The 21736-nt window shown below is 33.5% G+C and overlaps 1 protein-coding gene across 1 annotated transcript; it reads right to left on the bottom strand.

The window, feature by feature from the left end:
• Nucleotides 1-66: 66 nt before the first annotated feature.
• On the bottom strand, nucleotides 67-20842 carry LOC117316735 (neo-calmodulin-like). The gene is made up of 5 exons (XM_033871496.1): nucleotides 20687-20842; nucleotides 4789-4864; nucleotides 4074-4217; nucleotides 3346-3594; nucleotides 67-2790 (listed from the first exon to the last, which is right to left on the bottom strand). The coding sequence occupies exons 1-5, from the start codon at nucleotides 20711-20713 to the stop codon at nucleotides 2762-2764; spliced, it is 525 nt and encodes a 174-aa protein (XP_033727387.1). The 5' UTR covers nucleotides 20714-20842; the 3' UTR covers nucleotides 67-2761.
• Nucleotides 20843-21736: the final 894 nt, after the last annotated feature.

Genomic DNA, 21736 nt, shown 5'->3' with positions numbered 1-21736 from the left:
TGTACTACATTATTGTACCATTTAACATTAGCAGGGATGCGGTTATTTAAAAAAACACTGAAACGATTTACGCAAAACATTTTATTATAAAATTTCATTCTATAATATTTACAAAAAATCAATTACAAAACATGTACATATATGCACGAATATCTATACCAATTATGTATACTACTTTGTCATCTGAGACAGATGACCATGGACGGTGTAGTTATACATATGATTTAATGACAAAATCACATAGGAATTTCTTGCATGATTTCTTTTTGAAAAGTTAACCTTCAATTAGCCTCATCAAAGCAAGATGATATAATTTTGAATTTAAATCGCAAACAAGGAAGTTGATCACGGATAAATGAGCACTGAAAACACTTTTTAGATTATCGCAATTGTACATTTTATCACTGCCCTGATTTTACCATAGTTTTCTCATCAGTTCTTCTATTCAAACACATAATAGTTTGTGGATAAAAAAGTGTCAGGTTAAAGCAAGTATCCTGACATCAAAGACAATGTCTGTTATAAATGTTATCAACGTGTAGATCTATGTGCTTTTTCTTTGTTTGTCTTTTTCTTTAACCGCTATTACAATCAATTCAACTACAAATTATTTGTTTTTCTTAGCTTAGACGTGAAAAATAATCAGCCAAACTGTAAACACATCTAACCTGAATTGGTTGAATCGTTAATCTAAAAAATATCGAGTTTAGGACTTGTATAACTCCTGTTTCTCCCCGTCTTATAAATGACCATACATGAGTGCTTAATTAAAAAAAAGTGATGAATACGGAAACGCGAAGTAAAATGAACAATTCGTGGCGAGGTTCATGATTTTTTTATGAAATGAAAACTCATTCAAGATTCAGTTAATCTCATAGCTAATACAGGCTCATTATACATAAAATGAATTTCTAAAAATTATATTCCCTCACTTATAACATCATAATTCTTTGACGCAAATATTTAAGTAAATACTATTTGATCCTTAAGTCGTCTGTGCCCTGGATCCATAACTGTTACCATCTACATTTGATCCATGACACTGGCATCATAATGGAAGTAAACAAGCATCAATTGGCTGTCGTTCATCATATTTATTTATGTGTATTTAATTCATGTTTGTTAATTCGCAGACATTTAAAAAAATATATTTATATTCAAATTTGCAAATTAACTTGTGGCAAATAATCGTAATAGAATATACACATGCGTACTGTCGCTTGTTCCTATTGCTATAGTATTAAAGTGCTAATTTAAGTTATCCCCCTTACATCAGCCTTTTTAAAGACAGCATACCAGTATCTAAGTTTGAACGAATCAGCTACAAGTAATTTTCAACAATTCATCATCGATCAGACGTCGGGGAGATCAAAGGATTTTACAAAGTACACAACAAATACTACAAACTTTCAATACAAATTGGGAGCTAGATAATAAAAAGTAAAGCCAAGATGAAAGTCATATAGCTCTTTCTGCCTTCTAGGACTCGTCAGTGATGCTATGGACATAAAATATGTTTGTCGTCCTTCTAGGACTCGTCAGTGATGCTAGGGTCATCATATAGCTCTATCTCGTTTCTAGAACTCGTCAGTGATGTTAGGAACATCGTATAGCTCTTTCGTCCTTCTAGGACTCGTCAGTGATGCCGAGGACCAAAAAAAGATTTGATACATAGGAAGCAACTTTGGAAACTAAAATGGGTCGAAAAAGTGTCACACCTCATGATTTAATAAATGTAATAATTTTTGATTTAGAACTAAAGAGAACTAGTTCATAACTAAAAAAATTCATTTAAAATGAAATTTGGATTATGCTATCTGCATACTAATTAATGATAAATTATTCTGAAAATAAATAATATGCCATTTCTTAATAAATTGTTTTATCACATGTTTTTTTTGTATTGTCTATTAAAAGAGATTAATCAATCATCAGTTTAAGAAACATATTTTGAGGACTTAACTAGCTTTTAAAGTGTATTTCTAAGCATCAAATTGATAATAGTAGTATGCCAAATAGTATGCAATATTAGAAAGTATCATTTGTATTGAATCATGTGTCTTTTGCACCTTTCAATCCAGATGTTGGCGTTACTTTTGACCTATTTCAAATTTCATTTTTGGTCGCCTCTTATTAAAACCTTAGCATCACTGACGAGTGCCAGAAGAAACAGTTGAATGGTGTAGTTTAACTAATTTCGGTGCTGATGCATCTATATAACTTTCAATTTGTCTTGGAAGGTGTTAGTATTTTGTGTGTACTTTGTACAACACGACAAGACTGTAAGATCAAGACTTACACTTGAACTTACTCAGTTGTGTAACATGAAATATATAATACTTTTACTGAATATCATACACATTAAAAAGCATACAGTAGTTTTATAAAATATCTAGTGTATGTCAGGTGTAGTAGCACAGAGATGAAACTGCGAATATATCCACAAAGCAAACACAGGAAATATCACACACCAAAAATTCTTCACTTTTACAGCATAAAGTATTCAACAATAACCATCCTAGTCATAACAGTATACCACAATGGAGGATAACCATTATTTTGCATATTTGCGAATCTCTTTCAACATGTTTAGCGATCACCGGGGCGTCCAGTCACTTTAAAAGGAATAAAGTAACGTGTTCTGTCGGATTTTCCACTTGAAGGTTAGCCTGATCCCAATTTCAAAAGGGATAATTCAAGTTGGTAGAAAAAACGTGGCCTTGGACATTCTTTAATGATGAAAACTGGCAATTTTTTTGATTTATGGATGACCTAAAATTCCACAGAACTCTGAAAAGACACAGACAATGGATTCCAATTAATTTAAATTTTACTTTACAATAATTACATTATGTACGTCAATGATAAATTATTATGTGTGGCGAGGGCGGAAACACTGGTACGTTACAAAGTGTCAATATAGATTTCTTTAAGAGTTTCTTGATCATTTTCTTATTCACAAACCTAATATATTCTTACGATCAAATTATATTTGGAAGAAAAATAGTAATGTTTTGCATGTTTATGTTAAACAGTTCTGCAACAGCTGCAGTCGTAAGATGAGTGCAGTGCGTAAGGTGAGTTATACGAAACGGAAGGATAGAAAGTAGAGAAAAGGACATATAAAATTAATATAAATCAACATAGATTTAAGTTTTATTTATATACAACTAAACAAGTTATATCAAGTTATATATATATCACTATTGGTGACCTGATTCAAGCGCGTGAGAGGGTCTTACTTTGGGAGGAAACCGGAGAATGTTTTAATGATAAATTATCATACCTTATAACATCAATACATGAATCATCATACACGAATTTTTAATAAATGATAAAACTCACCACGATAATCAATTTTTCCATCTTTATTTGTATCAGCCACCTCCATCATCTCGGCGATTTCCTTATCCCCTAAGGGGTCACAGCCAAGATTTTTAACAATTTCCGTAAATTCTTTAGCATCTATCAAGCCATTGTTATCTTTGTCGAAAAGTTCAAACGCTGCCGCTAATGACTCACTCATAGTTTTCGGGTTTTTATAAATTTTAAACATATCATACAGAAACTCATCGAATTCAACCAGCCCATCCCCTGAAAAGCAACGGAATACATTTGCATTAACGATTATTGACTTATTCGTATGCATTGTCTGATACCTTATTGAAACAAATACGTCTTCATTCTAATAAGCAAATAATGCATGTACAGTGTAAATGTGTATTGTCAAACAGCTTGTTTCTATCTACTGATACGGCCATATGTTATTCTTATATTATAAACTGTGATGAAATGGCAAATGATGAAAAAAGATGAAAACAAGATCCAATTATGTAAATACGTGATATATTTCCCTTTCAGAAGTATTTCCGCTAGGAGGTTCTTCCACCATAGAGACAACTATGTGACGCCATGTTTTCCTAAAACCACCTGCACTATAATGTTATCACTACACGTGTATATTCCTTGAGCATTGGCGTTTTACATGGTAGAACATACACGCCAAAATAATTTATATAATAAAAGAAAAACTTACAATGCAATTATCAAAAAAAAGAAATGAATAAACTTACCATTTTTGTCTAATTTTACCATTGCTTCCTCGATTTGTTGAGTTGTCGGATTTTGTCCGCATGCTTGCATAACTATCCCTAACTCATCAATACAAATCCGACCATCTCTGTTCCTGTCAAAAACTTCAAATGTAAGCTTGAACTCTGTTCAAATTGAAAACAAATACCATGGTATGTTAATTGTTTTCGTCGTAAGAAATTATAAAATACAGAAGTAAAAAACAGAAGCTAACTAGTGATATTCTTCTACGTTATAAGTATTGCTAAGTAAGTACGAATATTTATACACACACGCAAGCACGCACACACAGTGAATTGCCTTAAAGAAATCCTAACTACAATCAACATGCGTGTGATATAATGTTGCGAGTAATGGTATTATTTATAATATCTACACATATCACGTCCGGAGCTAAAGTCTCTTGTAAGATAATCCATTCGTGTACTTCATTCTAGTCAAACAATACTTATATATATATTATGATACCAAGTGTAAGAAGCAAGTGATATTTGATGTGCATCGGGGGTACGAAGGAGCGGTCAACAATACAGGAGCTGGCAACGATAGACATCGCTTATGTCTGTGCATAAACAATCGCAAAGCCACAAAACACCAGCTATTGGACTATGCAGCTGAAACAGCCACAGCCATAAATCGTCACAATATATCATACGGTCACCAAATAAAAACAAGTTAATCACAGGAAAAACTTACCTTCTCCATGGTCGTTTTTAAATTTTTCAAATTCACTCGTTCCTTTTACATCTTGTATTCGGTCATCTATCTGAAACTATAAATGAAGTAAAAATAGGTTGAAATTTTTATTGGCAATGCCTAAAATCTGACATACCATATACCATTTGCTTAAAATACAACTTTGAATTCGAATCTGCAGTTAATGAAATGTGTTTGGGTCAGAGTTGAATACATGCATTTAAATGCATTACTGAGTTATTCATATGTATTTGAAAAAATACAAGTGTTATAAAATACAACTAATATGAAATGTTCGAATGTTCGATTCTAGATCGGTCTATGTGTTATTGATTGTTTTATAGTTAATCAAATTCACTTGAAGACACGAGGGGTTTTATAGCGCAGTCACACTGAAATATAAAACCTAGAGACAATGCATGCCAACAACGGGTAACGAGAAAGACCGCTTACGTTAAAATGGAATGTCATAGTTAATACCAATATTACATACAGTATTACCTTAGTTTTGTGTCGGTTGCGTATTGAAACGTGGAAAGCATTGGAAAAAGTAGAGACAAGATATAGACCCAAACATTATCATTGTTGTAGCAGATTTTGTATTGAAATGTGCTAATATCTATTGTCTTTTTGTAGCGATCCCCTAGCTGCAGGGATACCTTGCAGCTACTCTGTAAAATGTTGAATACAGAGTCACCTATTACACAATATAGACCTCCATACAAAAATAGACTTAGAAATACTCCATGCATAAAACTATCAAATTACCTTTGATAATTACGTGAATATAAAGATTTGATGTGCTGAAGTAATTAACGTCATATCGTAATCCCTATAACGAGTATATAATTAGTTTTATCGAGAGAAAAAAAAATAATTACAAGTAATTACCTATAGATACTGAACAAGTGGTATTCACGCTGGATCTCCTTATCTAGGTAACGTTTTTGCAGGTGTTTTTTTTTTATAACATAACGTCATCCATGAAGTGCGTTTCGTACATGCAGACCTTTTAGAATTTCTTACAATGTATCACCAAACAAACATATGTTTTTATTAGATTTCAGATTCAGTTGGTATTCAGAGTATTTCTTTTAATTTAAAGCTACACGCGTAGACATAGACTGTGGACAACAACAAGTATACTGGTTTTATTGTTTGTGATAAAATCACGTATGTCGGGTGTGTGAACTATTACAGAAGCTCATGGCTATTTTACACACCGTTAGGTAATAAGGAAATTAGCCGTAAGCATGAGATAACTGTGGTATCAACCCAATACAGATTTAGTGTAATTAATTAAAATTTACACCAAACAATAAAACCTCTAGATTTATACGATTTAGATTAGTTTGTTAGTTGTGTAATTGTGAGGTTCATTAACTTCACAGATACTTAGTATATTTGACATTTAACATCAGCGATGCATTATAATGTTGGTTTGAGGCTTTTAACTCTAATGTTAATTTAAATCATTGTTTACCATTTTCCCTAGTCTCTCACTATCTCCATACTAGTTTAGGAATTCTAGATCATATCACGGTCTCTATACTCTCTCAGTCTCTTCATAATCTCTCAAGATCTCATCTTACTTTCAAGATCTCCTCACACTTCAAGATCTGAACACTTTTTCAGGTTTCCACACTCTTTTACGATATCAAATTGTATCGTGTTATGACAAACGTATTATCTATTTGCACATTGAACATTAGTCCACATTCTGTTTTAATTATAGTATATTATGACAACAGGTGTTTATGCATGACAAAACAAATAACGTTAGTGACGGTCCACGAGCACGGCCTTACTAAGACCAATATGATACACGTGTTTACCACCAACAGTGACAACACCATGTGAGAGCATTTATAACCTTGAAAAATACACTCAGTAGGTATAGTATATGTGACTTTTCGTTGTAACCTAACTACAGGAGATTATTATATCTGCAAATGAAATGTATGAAGTCGTGTTGAGTTGGTGAAGCGAAGAAAAGTCGACCAATCACACTTCTATTTATTGTTACCGGGCATATAAGTAGCAAATCCAGTAAAAATTCGATATTTTACAACCGTATAAGTTCGTTATAAGGTGCAGTTCTACAGAAATAACTTAGTCTTCTTTTAGTATGTACCAGGCCATCTTTTAAAGTATCTTGGTTTGCTGTAACCCGACTAGGTTGTTTTTTTTACATATGGGTAGGTAGTGCTGAACTTTTTTTTATTCAGTTCTAAAAACAGATGTTCAACCTTCAAAACAAAAACAAACCAGAATATAATTGTTTTGAAATCATTATTTATTTTGTGATCTTAACAAAAGAAACACACACCAAACTTATTTGGGTTTGCGAGACGTATTTTCAAACTTGCAAAGCAACTTCCAGACATACATATCCGGAACGGTCAAGTCATTCAAAATAAATAAGTTTTATTTTTCACAATACAATTTTCTGAGTAGGGGCATTTGTTTCTGGGCCGGGCGGGTTATGCCAAACTTACTATATTTTCATTTTGACCTCATTGGAAACTTTAGTCTTGCTGTTGACATGTAATTTGTTAATTAATTTTGTTTGTAAATTTCATGAAAACATGGGGAATTGTATGTTTAAAGGGGACATGCTTAGCTCATTTGTATCACATATATCGCACATAATAGCCATTTCGTTTTGCTCACCGACGTCTACAGCACCAACTAAGAGCATGAGTTTGACCAGATATGAATTAATACCGATTATTTTTTTACCTTGTTTTGCAAATCGCAGTTGTGAATAATATCTTGTACGTTGAAACACTTATTTTGTTTTGACCTTGAAAGGAAAATGGCGACTGTGAGTAATATGACATTAATATGGCATAAAGGAATGTTTGGTTTGCTTTGTTTTTGTTTAACGTCCTATTAACAGCCAGGATCATTTAAGGACGTGCCAGGTTTTGGCGCTGGAGGAAAGCCGGAGTACCCAGAGAAAGATCACCTTCCTACGGTCAGTACCTGGCAACTGCCCCACGTAGGTTTCGAACTCGCAACTCAGAGGTGGAGGGCTAGTGTTAAAGTGTCGGAACACCTTAACCACTCGGCCACCGCAGCCCCGAGGAGAGGCATTTAAATCAATCAAATTTAAGGGAGGCATTTAAATCAATAATAATAATCATATACCATACTTTTACGACATCTGATCATTATATTATATCAAGAAGGACGTTGTTTGTAATACAAATTGATAATCCGGTAAGTTTAGTGCCTTTTTCCCTAAATATGCATCTTTTAGCCAAGCTCAGCGGTTTAACATCTTTTTCTCTAAAAAAAACTGCCTTCTTGCCATGTCTAGAGTTCTTGATATTGTCTAATAAGAGCCCTTTTGGTGTTTGAAATACCTCCTTATATGCCATGTCAAATAAAAATAAGTGTTTAAACGTAAAAAAGCCAAATCCGGTCAAACAAATGCTTCTATTGTGTGCCTGTGAGCTTAACAGCATGGCTTTTCTTCAGGCTTGATTTATTTTTCTGTGACTCAGAACTATTCCATGCTACTTCCTCATACCAATAAGTAACTCTATAGAAGAAACTGATAGCATCTACAGCAAATTATTGGTGATTTTAAGAAACTACATTTTCATAAAAAATGGTATGTAACATGATTATTGCGTAGATGTTTATTCGTGTTTGATATTCAAGACTATTCTAGACCCTATATATATCCTTACATATTTAGTGATGTGACCTCAAATTTGATTAGGAGAGGAGGCAGATGGTCTGTTGATAACTAAAGCGTTGAATACTAGATATATTCCCTTGTTTGCACGAACGTTATACTGTTGTTGTAGAATTCATAGAATATATTTGAAGAAGTTCAGATCTGAATGCAATGTCCTAATTTACAAATACCCTTTTGTTGATAATATCCGTCACAAGATTTAACACATAATATGGGATAAGAGGAAAAGCTCAGATTTCATACGAATATTCACTTTAGAGGATTTGATCATGAACGTCATCACATAGCTGTTTTTCATTTTACGATTGATAATAGACTCAGAACGCAAGTGAAAGTCGAGAAAAAATAAAGTAGTTATAATTCAGATTAAATTAAAACAGTGAAATGTATTAAGTCAAATACAAAATATAATTATTTAAAACGACAATTAAGTAACAGCATCATTTCTCTAAGCGCGCTAGTGTTCGAAATTGTATGATTTCAAATGTAGCATATGGGATCAGGCTTCTAGTACAGAGCTGTTCTCAACATCAAAGCTGACGACCCAACCCTTTCAAGATTTACAAACGGCACACGTTTCATGATATTTCATCTCAAGAGGTGAGTTTCCAAGCAAACAAGTGCACATACAACGGAATTCGATCAGGTCGGAACGTCCTCAGCCTGAGTACACTGTAATCTACCGACTGTCACGGGCCCTAGCACGATTTGTACCGACCGTCCTATCGCTGTAAGGATGACACGGCGTGACCACCGCCAATTGTTCTAACACCGACCGAATTTCTTACGAACTTGGTAAATTGACCTGGCACGTGTGCTTTGACTATACACAAGTCTACTGACTAAAATCTGTCTTTATTTGAACAATATATTGGGATCGATATACTGTGTATGTTGTTATGTAGGTTTTGTAGGTCGTATCAAAATAAATATATAAATAAATGACACACAAATATGACAATTAATAATAAATATGTAAATCTTGAATTTTGTAACATTATATGAAATTCAAATCTTTATCTAAGGATTACCAACAGATTATGGATATGATACATTGTGCTAATTATTTGATATATAACATAGTAACACAAATGACGAAGGAAGACAACTTGATGACTCGAGTCCTGACCGGGCCTCGAACTCACGATCGACGGCACCCAATCGTCTAACCAGAAATACCCGCACCTTATACCACTGCGCCACATCAGCATTCTAAAAAGAACGTTTCAATGGCGCAGTGATGGTCGGCCCGATATCCTGACATAATCATTGTGTAAGTCGTCCATTAGATGATATGAATACCTTGATCGCGATATTTTTACATACAGGGATGCGAATTGTACATATATTATAAATCATTCTATGTATATATAGGGTTTAGCAAGTAAAAACGACGGTATGGTCCAATATAGGTACTGGATCCTTACAAAAAGATGTTCGCTGGATGCATATAACTAGAAAAAGAAAATTTGTCAAGTAGTTATAACGACAGTAAAGACAAGTAAATTGTCGAATTTTCGAGGCAATCTGTGTCTTTATCAAGACTCATGTAAATTACAAACAATTACATGTAGACATAGAACATGGTATACATATATTTAAATGATACCAGCTATCTTGTTTTGTTATTAAAGAGTTATTTTGTTATTTGATATCTTATACAAAGCTATAAAAATATACCTTATACGATATACGATTTGACATAGGTTATGATATATAATATATGTGACGTAAATTTTTCCTAGGACATCTTATATATATCAATGGTACATATGTAATTTCATGAATTACAAGATAAATCAAGCTCTCCCTTTGCGTGTCGTAACTGCTAAACAAAACACCTTATGAATTTCTTATTTACAATTAATTAATTACAATTTCTAAAATTCTGAGATCTTCGGAAATGCGAATTTAATTCTGATCACCAAAGAGACACATTAATGAAATTTCAATATTTTCATTTATTTTTTATTTCCTTTTCTAGAACTTCGTGTGTAAATCTCAACCGTAGGAATACCATATTGTAATCGTCAGCCGTACGGCTCATTATGTTAAGAATTAGATCGCCAAGATCACAAAAGACACGTATATAATTGTATAAGGTGATACCATTCAATAAATCTTAATCGTAGGTCGTATGCAAGATGATGTGATCAGTGCTCGAACACAAACAATACACCGGGGAATATACGGAAATGATAATGTCACATAGCTGTCCTGTCATGTCGTAAATATCGTGAAACATGTTTGTAATAACACTATTGTGACGTCACAAAAGTTTATTATAATTAAGTAACTTATGACGTCACAATGAATATTGCACGATTGCCCCTGCAGAGATGTACTATTCGACTCTAAATGTTCCTGTCTTATATAAAGATATATATTTCTCATAAATACAAGTTATATAATAAACAGGATCTTACACTCGTGACTATCAAATATTGGATTTGAGTTCTTTAGATAATATATACCCGACTCGGCTGAATTAAATCTCGTAATATGGCCTCTCTATCTCAAATTAGAAATAATAACCTTGCCGTTTCGTACTTCTTTTAGCAGATGATGGCCTGTTTCGTGTATTTATCGGGAAACCAAAATAAGATAAAATCAATGTAATGTTTGATATTTTGCAAAACACAGTTTTTGAACATACCAATTGATTTAATACATATGGAATAGATAGTTTGCTGATGAATCACAAAGCAAATATAAAGTCTGGTTACACTCACCTCGTACATTTGTATGCTGGAACTAATTATTTCCTTTATCAAAACATTTTAACACATAAATTGATTGTGATGATCTTCCTGATTTCAATATAAAGCTGCCGATTTCTTTGTCTGTACGCCTAACATCCTGTGTTAAATACTGTAATATAGTTTAAATATCTACCATTGATCCCCATGGAGCTCTGTCATCGTCCCCGAATTGTGTACACAAAGACGGAATGTACTTTAATTCTAGTCAGTTATTGATCTTTCTTATTGATTCAATCTTTCCTTATTACTTTCCAACATTTTGTATTCATTGTATATACCCCACCCTTATCTAATGTGAATAACGAGTAGACAAATATTTTACACTGATGCCCTTGAAGAAGTACAAGGTGGAGACTATATATTCCGGACATAGTTGGAAACCCACGAGACTTTGCAAAGGTTGTTATCGGATACTGTCGGTAACGCACACAACTCTGCTCTGGTTGTTATACGGACATTGCCGGAAGCCCACTAGACTCTGATTTGATTTTTATCCGGATATTGTTGGAAACCTACAAGATTCTGCTCTGGTCGTTATCCGGATATTGTCGAAAACCCACAAGACTCTGCTCTGGTTATTATCCGGACATCGTTGGAAACGCACGATACACATTCTGATTGCTACCCGGATATCGTCAAAAACCCACAAAAATCTGCCTGTGTTTTCGTGGGTTTCCGATGACAAAGCTGGTCTTGTGGGTTCCGGCAATAAGACAGACTCTTGTGGGTTTCTGTAAACAGAGCAGAGTATCGTTGGTTTCTGACGACAGAGCAGAGTATCTTGGGTTTCCGTCTAACAGAGCGGGTCTTGTGGGTTCCGACAACTTTGAATAAAACGTTGTATAATGACATGTTTATGCTATTTTTATTGTGTGTTATGATGAGTTGTATATTTTTGATAAACTATGCTTTTCTTTCGATTGTGTGTTGTATATTCTGAATAACTTATGGTATTCTTTTGGTTGTGTGTTAAGAGTTGTATATTCTGAATAACTTATGGTATTATTTTGATTGTGTGTTAAGAGTTGTATATTCTGAATAACTTATGGTATTATTTTGATTGTGTGAGAAGAGTTATATATTTTCAATAACTTATACTGTTCTTTTAATTTGTGTTATGAGTATATATGTTAATCATATATAATGATAATCTTATGTGATTTCGTTTTTATGATATCTAATTTTCTTATTTTATAATTCTTTATTAAATAAATATTAGTACTCAGTAACTAAAATTAGTGGGACAAGTGTTTGATCAATAACAACATTTCCGACTTTAATGTAAATGTTAATTTAATAATCATTCATGAGGATATACAGGATACGTTGATGTAATATAGTTGTGTTGGCCGTAACTTGCCAGATTTAATAACCATTTAAAAATAAATCCTATCAGGAATCATCAATATTGACGAGGATGTTCACAATTACAGTAATTGTGAATCCAAATTTAAGATGAAACAAATAAAGATGAATGACAACAGATTAAATCACCATAGCATGTATTTATAATGTTTATGTAAAAACTTTTCTTCTCTCCGTGATATAGACATTTTCATTAAGTTATCTGTACCGATGGCTTATAACTGCTTTCTATCGATACCCACCAATCAATATGACAAGTGTAATCTACAATAAACAACTAATACTTTGTCTGAAATCAATAGAAATCTAAATCGAATCAGTAAATCAGTAATCACAAATAAAATCAACTCTATATCGCGTACTTGACCTACCCAATCACCAGGGGGTTTAATTGACAATTAATGACCGAAAATCTTGGATTTATTTCCTGATTAAATTACATGTATCTAACATATTTCGTTTAAATTACGATCTACCGTTCCGTGCCTTTGTTGAATGATATTGTCTGCCTGGGCTGTGTCGTGGTAAGTTTCCTTTGCTATGTAAATTTTGATTTTTTAATCATTATATATATTGTCTAAGTAAATGTCAGTTATATATCGTCCGTTTCTGTTTTTGTATCAAATGGCTAAATATATCTTGATATGCTAGCATTAAGTATGATAAATAACGTACCTGTGTCAATAATGATCTTAATCAGTTAAGAAATAAAAGGAGAAACAGAGTGAGGGAGAAATGTTAATAAGGAAATATGCTGACAGGGTTTTCAAATAGATGTTGCCCAATCTACACTGTATACTTTAAGCTATCAATATCTTCATTAACATTTCTGTCTTTAACCCGACACTTTATCTAGCGTATTAGTAGCCAGAGTAATTCCAACGACTGGATCACAATTGATTACACGTGCTACCTTAGCTGCGAGACAATTCATATCCTAGATTTTCGACTCCATAGCAGAACTTCTAAGTTGTTTGTCTTGACGTTTCAAATCGTTAACATTTTATAGACATGACCACTGTACATGAATAATACAATAATATAGAGACAGTAAATTACTTAGAGACGGTGAGAAGGACAGTTGTATGTAATTCATACTCTTTTGTCATTGATCGACATAATTTCTATCTGTGACTCAAACGAAGGTTCTATTTTCTTTTCTTTTGTACTATGGCTAATAAGTAAACTAGTAATTTAAACAAAGTAAAACGCAATTGTTCTGAAGAAATATAGAAACCTTGGCCTATATATTAGAGTCAGTTTGAAGAGAGGTATGATTATTACAATATTATATTGCAAGTACCCTTTGTCATGCATGTCATGCTCTATACAAAGATTATTCACCTGCGTCCAATAATATTTGTGAATTTCCATATACATGTTTGTACAACTGTTAGTAATAGCACGCCCATCAAGGTAAAATAAACTTACAGAAAGGCGGAATTGTCCTTACAAGAGCTAATTACGAGATACCGTCTTCAATTGTCATGTAACCAAACTTTAAATTTTTTTTTTTTATCTTATTTAACGCCCTATCAACAGCCAGAGTCCTTTAAGGATGTATCTGGTTTTGGAAGTGGAGGAAACCCGGACTACCGGGTGGAAATTCATTGGACTACGGTCAGTACCGTGCAACTCGTGACTCAGAGGTTAAAGCATCGGGGCACCTTAACCGCTCGGACACCGCGGCCCCTTTCAAAATGAAAATAAGATAAAAAATAATTACTGTTTAAAAAAGAGTAATTGGATCAATCATAAACAATCGTATAACATTCGCTCATTCTAGAATAAATTAACTATTTGCTTAATTTGATATTCTTTGAAACAATAAGAATTACCATCATTAGGATCACAACTTTTTCCCGCGCTTAAGAATGTCTTTATCGTGCTGATTGACAGCTATAAATAACTTAATTACGTACATGTCGACGTTTTTGTATATAAGTTTCTATAGACACTTCCGACCCGGATTCCCGGTATAGGCATGGACTAGTTAGATCGATCAATTTTAGCCAAGATAACAATTATGTGCGTAAAATATTAGCCTGGGTCGATCCCAGGTCAAATAGTACGTAAATTTCCTAGGGCATATTTAGTCTACCTGTATCTGTGCTTTAACACCGCTCTTGTAAATGATATTCAAAGGGTGATAAGAAACCCTGGTGTTCCACTGTGGTCGTATTCACAGTGCGCCAATATGCCAAATTTTAGAACGTTCGCTATTTCTGATTATAAATGAAATAAATCCCATTAAGGAAACGATTCATAAACATTATTGTTTGATGCGACTGTTTTTACCTTTTCCTATATTTATTCCACGATAAAGAAAAAGACCTGCCATCTACATTCACTTATTTCAAAATACTATATAAAAGACATCTAACAGTGTCTGAAGTGTCTTCGTGCTACGTGCTACTAGCCCTGTTCGAGAAATATATTTGGCATTACTAAAGACACTGTTAGATATTCTGTTTATTACATTTTATAGCAGCTTTTCAGTTCTCCAATTGTCGTTTGTAAGCAGTGCTCCGCTCAAATCGAAAAAAAATGATTTCTTAATAGTACAAAATTATCACTTTTGTAAAATGATCAATTTTTAATATTTCACTGGTAAAAGTAATGGAAATTAAATAGTCTCATTACAATTGAACAATATATATTAAGCAACACAGTATTTAGACAACAATTTCACAGCAGGAACCTACCATTCCTGTATATTGACGTTTTGGACATTACATGATTGACGAGATCTAGACGATACCCAGCTCATTTATATAACGACATCGTTATCAGTGCTATTTTAGAACTATTCCTAATGATTAACGAACATCTGGAAATTGGACGGATTTATTTAGAAATTTAGGTTGAAATTCATACAATAATGGTTTGGTTTGGTTTATTTTGCTTAGCGTCCTATTAACAGTCAGGGTCATTTAAAGACGTGCCAGGTTTTGGAGGTGGAGGAAAGCCGGAGTACCCGGAGAAAAATCCACCGGCCTACGGTCAGTACCTGGCAACTGCCCCACGTAGGTTTCGAACTCGCAACCCAGAGGTGGAGGGCTAGTGTTAAAGTGTCAGGACACCTTAACCACTCGGTCACCGCGGCCCCCATACATTAATGACTTAATTCTGTGATTATTCACCACGAGAGATAGACATTTCTGCTTGCCTTTGCTTTTAATCGATTCTGAGTCATAGTTACGGTTTGGGGTTCTGAGCAGACATGTTCGTTGTCCTTGCAGGGAAGGCCGAGAAACTACTCCTTTATCTTATCAGTTAGCATTACAGAATTATTATTACGTCATATTTATTGTAATCATTTATTATATTGCATGTTGGTAATGATGTGTAACTGTTCACCTACCGGTTAATCTTGCTTTTCGTGAAAATAGATAAAAATTACCGTCAAATTTGAAATACAAACTGTTCATTTAAAAAAATATACTTAATAAGATTACAACCTTTATAAAATCATATACATTATGTAATAATTATCGCATTAAAAATCAATTTCTTTAGATCGTGGTATTAACATTGCTATTGACTTTAATGAATGATTCAAATATTATTATCTTTTTATTATAAATGTATGATATCAACGGATACTTTATCAAGGCTTTGGTGGTAATATAAGCTCATGAAAAATACAAGGAAGTGTTCGTTATAACATGGGCCTGCTGTGTCTATAAAGTTTGTATAGCCAGCCGGTTGAGGGACAAATAGGTATCATATTTCCTAACACTCCTACTCAATATTATAGCTTTCTTTTCATGAGTGGATTTTGTAAATACAGCAATGATTTTCTTGAACTTGTCTTAATGTTTCCTCTGTTTTGTTGAATTGATCTGTTGCAGTAATATAACACGTTTGTATTTAACTCTGGTTGAATAAGTCCTGCATTTGTCTTACTATTTCGTGCATTGTTGCTGGAACACCTCGGTGCCTCCTTTGGTGTCGTCATCCGGGTAATATCAAACAAAAACACTGGCAGCTTACAACGAGACGCTTCACTTCCAGTGCTTTGTTTACCGAGACAATCATTGTATTGGATATTTAGGGACAATTGTACGACTGTTGAGATAAAGTTTAAACATTTAATTTGCATATCAATTATTGCTGATCTCAGTCTACAAAGACAATGCTATCAATTACGACCTAGCTTTGTGCATATTGTTTGTCACACACAGTCGAGCCCTGGTCACCATGTATCACACTGTTCTATCAATCAGCTATATTACCTGGGAGCTTTACCCCGTACTTATTGGACGTATATTACGGTAAAATTATTAACTTGAAAAATTATCAATATTGAAAAACAACTTTCCGGGAAGATCCTATACAATAAAAATATACTAAGGGTCTAGACCAAGCATCTTATCCGATTAATTTGTCGTAGTTAGTCCAGCACAGATGTTGAGGACTGTATACCACTTAAACCTGTTACTAATAAAAATGGTTATTTCATTACACGATAATCCGCCCTTCAACGTTATACATGAATTGACAATCGTAGGTGAAGACGCTATGATACCTGATCTACGTATATTGATGATATAAATTAGACGGGAGGAAATCTTCAAAAAGTCTCAACATAGTGACTATTTGAAAGACAGGGAATTTTCCTCCTTATTTTAGCAACAAATATGCATCAAATATCTAAATGTTCTATTTTTCATATGTCAACCGATGATTGAAACAATAAAAAACACACAGATTGTCGAGATTGATTTTGATGAAGACCACGTGGATTTGATAGATAATACTTATATATAATTACAAACAATGATATTTTCCTGTAGAGTATAAGGTCAGATGTAGGTTTTATTGTCACCATCATGGTTCGGTTCATGTTGTTTAATTTGACACAGATTTACGCGGTTTCAAAAGACGCTTGCCCTCTATGAACACGTGGTCTCATTACCATATTAGGTTCTCAATGTAAGCAGTGAAAATCAATTTTGAGTTAGCATTTACCATTCGGTTTACATGTCAAGACCGACTTGTTTCTATCCCTCAAATAGTAGAGATAAAGGCTTATTAGCTAAGTATGGACGTGAACGATCGTGTTCCAAGTTCGTGTGGGAGGGTCAGCTTATATTTAAACGACATTGATAGACGACTCTGGCTGTTAAGTAATAATACACTTTATTGTTCTAAACGACACATACAATCAGTACAGTTCACGGTCATAGGACTCCATCCTTGTAACGGTTAGGGTAAAAACCACTGATTTACATGTATGTCCGGCTTTTACGGAATAAATGAACTTACGTTTGTCTCCTATACAGACAGTGAAAACAGTTCGAATTGTCCCTTCATTACGTATGCTATACTGTAGTACTAATAGTATTGATAACCTAACAATATCATGCTACTTTTTCTAGACCGTTAAGTATTGACAACCTTACAATTTCATAATGTTATTCCTAAATTAATGTTTATAATCATGCAATTTCTAGACTGTTTAATATTGATAACCTTATAATTTCATGCATGTTTAGAATTGATAACTTTACAATTTTATAATGCTATTTCTAGACTGTTAAGTATTGATAACCTAAACATTTTATCATGTTATTTCTAGATTAATGTTAATAAACTTACAATTTCATAATGCTTTTTCTAGACTGTTTAATATCGATAGCCTTACAGTTTAATAATGTTATTTCTAGACTGTTTAGTATTGATAACCTGACAATTTTATAATGTTATTTCTATATTAATATTGATAACCTTACAATTTTATAATGCTATTTCACGACTGTTAAGTATTGATAACCTTACAATTTTATAATGCTATTTCCAGACCGTATAGTATTGATGACCTTACAATTTTATAACGTTATTTCTAGATTATTATTCATAACGTTACAATTTCACGACTGTTTAATATTGATAACCTTACAATTTCACGACTGTTTAGTATTGATAATCTTACAATGTGTGCTATTGTCCTCTGTCTTGACGACACATTGCATTCACTGAGAATTGACATATTATAATGTACATACAATATATAAAATCGTTATAATTAGATACTCTTAATTCTGGATATGTATGTATTACACGAAAAGTCACCTATGTCAACAGCTTGTACCCTAGTAAACGATAAATAATGCGATATTAGTTATGATTATGCAGTCCAGATAACCAAATCGACGGCCTTATATGCCACTCCTGTTTTGCCATACATATATATATATATTATATATACATGTATATACATATATCTCTTAACTAGTGTGTTTTTTTATTATAACTTTTTATGTCGCTGAATTGTCTGACATACTACCCTGGTACGTGGCACGAGGCAAATTCTAACTTAATAGAACGTGGACAAAAGTTACGGACGAAATTATATGTTAGCGTAGAAACCCTTGAAAAAGTAAACGGAAATTAAGACCATGTGATCCATGGGCGTAAGCGTCTTCTGTCCCTTCGACAATCAAATACAAATCTAGGTAAAGTCTTGGTTAATTCACAATCTTAATAAAACATGTTTCTATTTGATTTACAACTAAGTGAATCTGGTAATACCAGAATGTTTATCATTAAACTCGATCTTATTGCACAAAACTAAGCGTTTTTTTTTAATATCATGCATTGTAGGGAAACTATGATTTACGTTTTGAACAGTCTTTTATTAATCATTGGGAGTTCTTTGTCTCAATATTCAATCATTTGTCTTCCATTTTAACGGTTAAAGATTTCTTGTTGATGATAATCCGTAGGGAATTATCGTTCGCACCTGTTCACCTTCTTAATCGGAAGTGAGTAACGTTACACTACGGGGATCGCGTAAAGATGTGCGAGTGAAATAAATAAAATTGAACGAATGTTTATGACCAATATTTGAAACGATTTCTTTAACTATAAGTAGTGTTTTGTCGTAGATATTTCTTTGTCACACCCTCAAGGTAGGGAAATATACTAGCAATCCCCTTAGCAGACACTGTTGGTTTTAACTTTAAACTGTAATTTCCTAATTTAATTATAATTTCATGTTTAATATACTTCTATATCATAGTAAATTCGCCGTGTCAAAGCGGTTCACAAATTATTAACCGTTCTTGATTTCACTACATCCGTTTATTAGCATCTCCGGAAAGTTATATAAGGACGAGGCAGCTCTGGTGTGCAGTTCCGTATTCATTATTCAACAATAATCTAGTTTATGTTATCGAAATTATATCCAATATATAGTAGCAGCTTTGGTGTGCAGTTCCGTATTCATTATTCAACAATAATCTAGTTTATGTTATCGAAATTATATTCAATATATAGTACCATTAACATTTGTGATTTTCTTACAATTATGTGTTGACCAAAGAGCTTTATACCCTCCAACACATACGGATCTAACACTTGATATCCTATATCACACTCTAAACGCCTAGAATAAATACCAAATTGCACGCGGTCGATCAGCCTGCCTGGTATCTTAAATCAATTTGTAAACACACATAGCTAAAGTGTTACGGGTAGGCCTACCGAATAACAAAACATCCGTCCTGTACGTGGTGCAGGCAATGGAGCCTAGCGAGGGTAATTATATATCTGCCTGAACTCTGACAAGCTTAACAAGGCAAGAGACATGCTTCATTTTGTGCCAGTGTAATTGGAATACCCTGAAGTGGTAATAGTAGTAGTAGTTAATGTTTACCTTGTATGCAGTGCTTATTTATTTCATTATCAGCTTAAATATTAAAATTAATCGTGGAACTTAACGCAGTAATATATATATATATATATATAGGTATATAAATGCATGGTATCAGTCATGTAACTGTACACATTGCTAAATATACATTTCTTTAATAGCATTGTTAGACCAGTATATGCAGACGATATGCGAACATACTTGACACCGGGTTTTAACGAGCCGAAACATGCAACTTAAGTACCTGTAATTAATTGACTTGAATTGATGACTAATTGGATCTAAATATAGTGCTACCTAACTGTTTGTTACGTGATATCCGTTTCACACAGCCAGCACGGTATCACGATTAAATACATTTCTAAAACATTGGATATCAATAATCATAGACAATTTTACCTGATTCATGCCATTTTTAACGTCCATGTCCACCGATAGGCGATGCTCCTATCCTGGAGTCGTCGCTCACCACAATATGTCCTCTATGTGTATCGCCAGACAATAGTTGTACTATAGGCTATCACCTTGTACATATGTATATGTTATTGTTAAGCTCCACCCGACACCGTTATAGTACACGGGTGTTCATTGGGTGTCTGTAATAAAGCCTTATTATGATACAGCGCTATCGAATGGCTTATTTATTTATGAGCTGATTTCCTGCCTACTACGAATGCAGGGGAAGTATTGCTGCAATACATACCATATCAATTATCTTCTTTTGTTTCGTGTAACTCGACATATCCCATAGCCTCGTATCAGTGTTAAAGCATTAAATAAATAAAACAGACTTAAGGTTAAATGTCACAAGGTTTTACTTATATCAAACAGATGAAAAGCACAATACGAACTACATGTATGTTCCTGTGATTATAGAAGATAATAGCAATCGTTCATTTGACCTGCATTTTCTGGTCTGTCTCTGACTTTCCAGTTAATTTGATATTGTATCGACTTTTCAAATAGGTGAATTAATAGTGTGCTGTTTACCTTATATAGATTATGCACTCTGTAAATACGTCAGATTGATCTATAATTCTATATATAATCTATCATACTTAATGTGATATACTAAGTAAATCGTGCTAAAAGTAGTTTTTATTGTATTTGTTTGCCTATAAGTTTGGTCTGGATTGGCATTGTTTAACATCCTTTAAACATCTAAAGGCGTTTCTCAAAAGAATGTAGGACGGTTTCCCCTGTGTGAGAGATGGATGTGTGTGTTTTGCATTGTTTAACACCCTATCAACATGTTAGAACGTTTTAGGACGAGCTCCCCTGTGTGCGAGATTGGTTTGTGTGTTTTAGGAGGATGTAATATGTTCATGATTATGTCTTTTTGGATAGCAGGAAGCTAATGTCCATCTATAATTTGGTATAATTAAACCCAATATTCACCCATGTTATAAACTGCTTCCAGCACAATTACATTTTTTGAGGATATGCTTT

Source organism: Pecten maximus, chromosome 18 (assembly GCF_902652985.1).
Source record: "Pecten maximus chromosome 18, xPecMax1.1, whole genome shotgun sequence".
In the NCBI taxonomy this organism is placed as follows: Eukaryota; Metazoa; Mollusca; class Bivalvia; order Pectinida; family Pectinidae; genus Pecten; species Pecten maximus.
The sequence above is the reverse complement of the archived record's forward strand: the minus strand, read 5'-3'. Positions and strand labels throughout refer to the sequence as shown.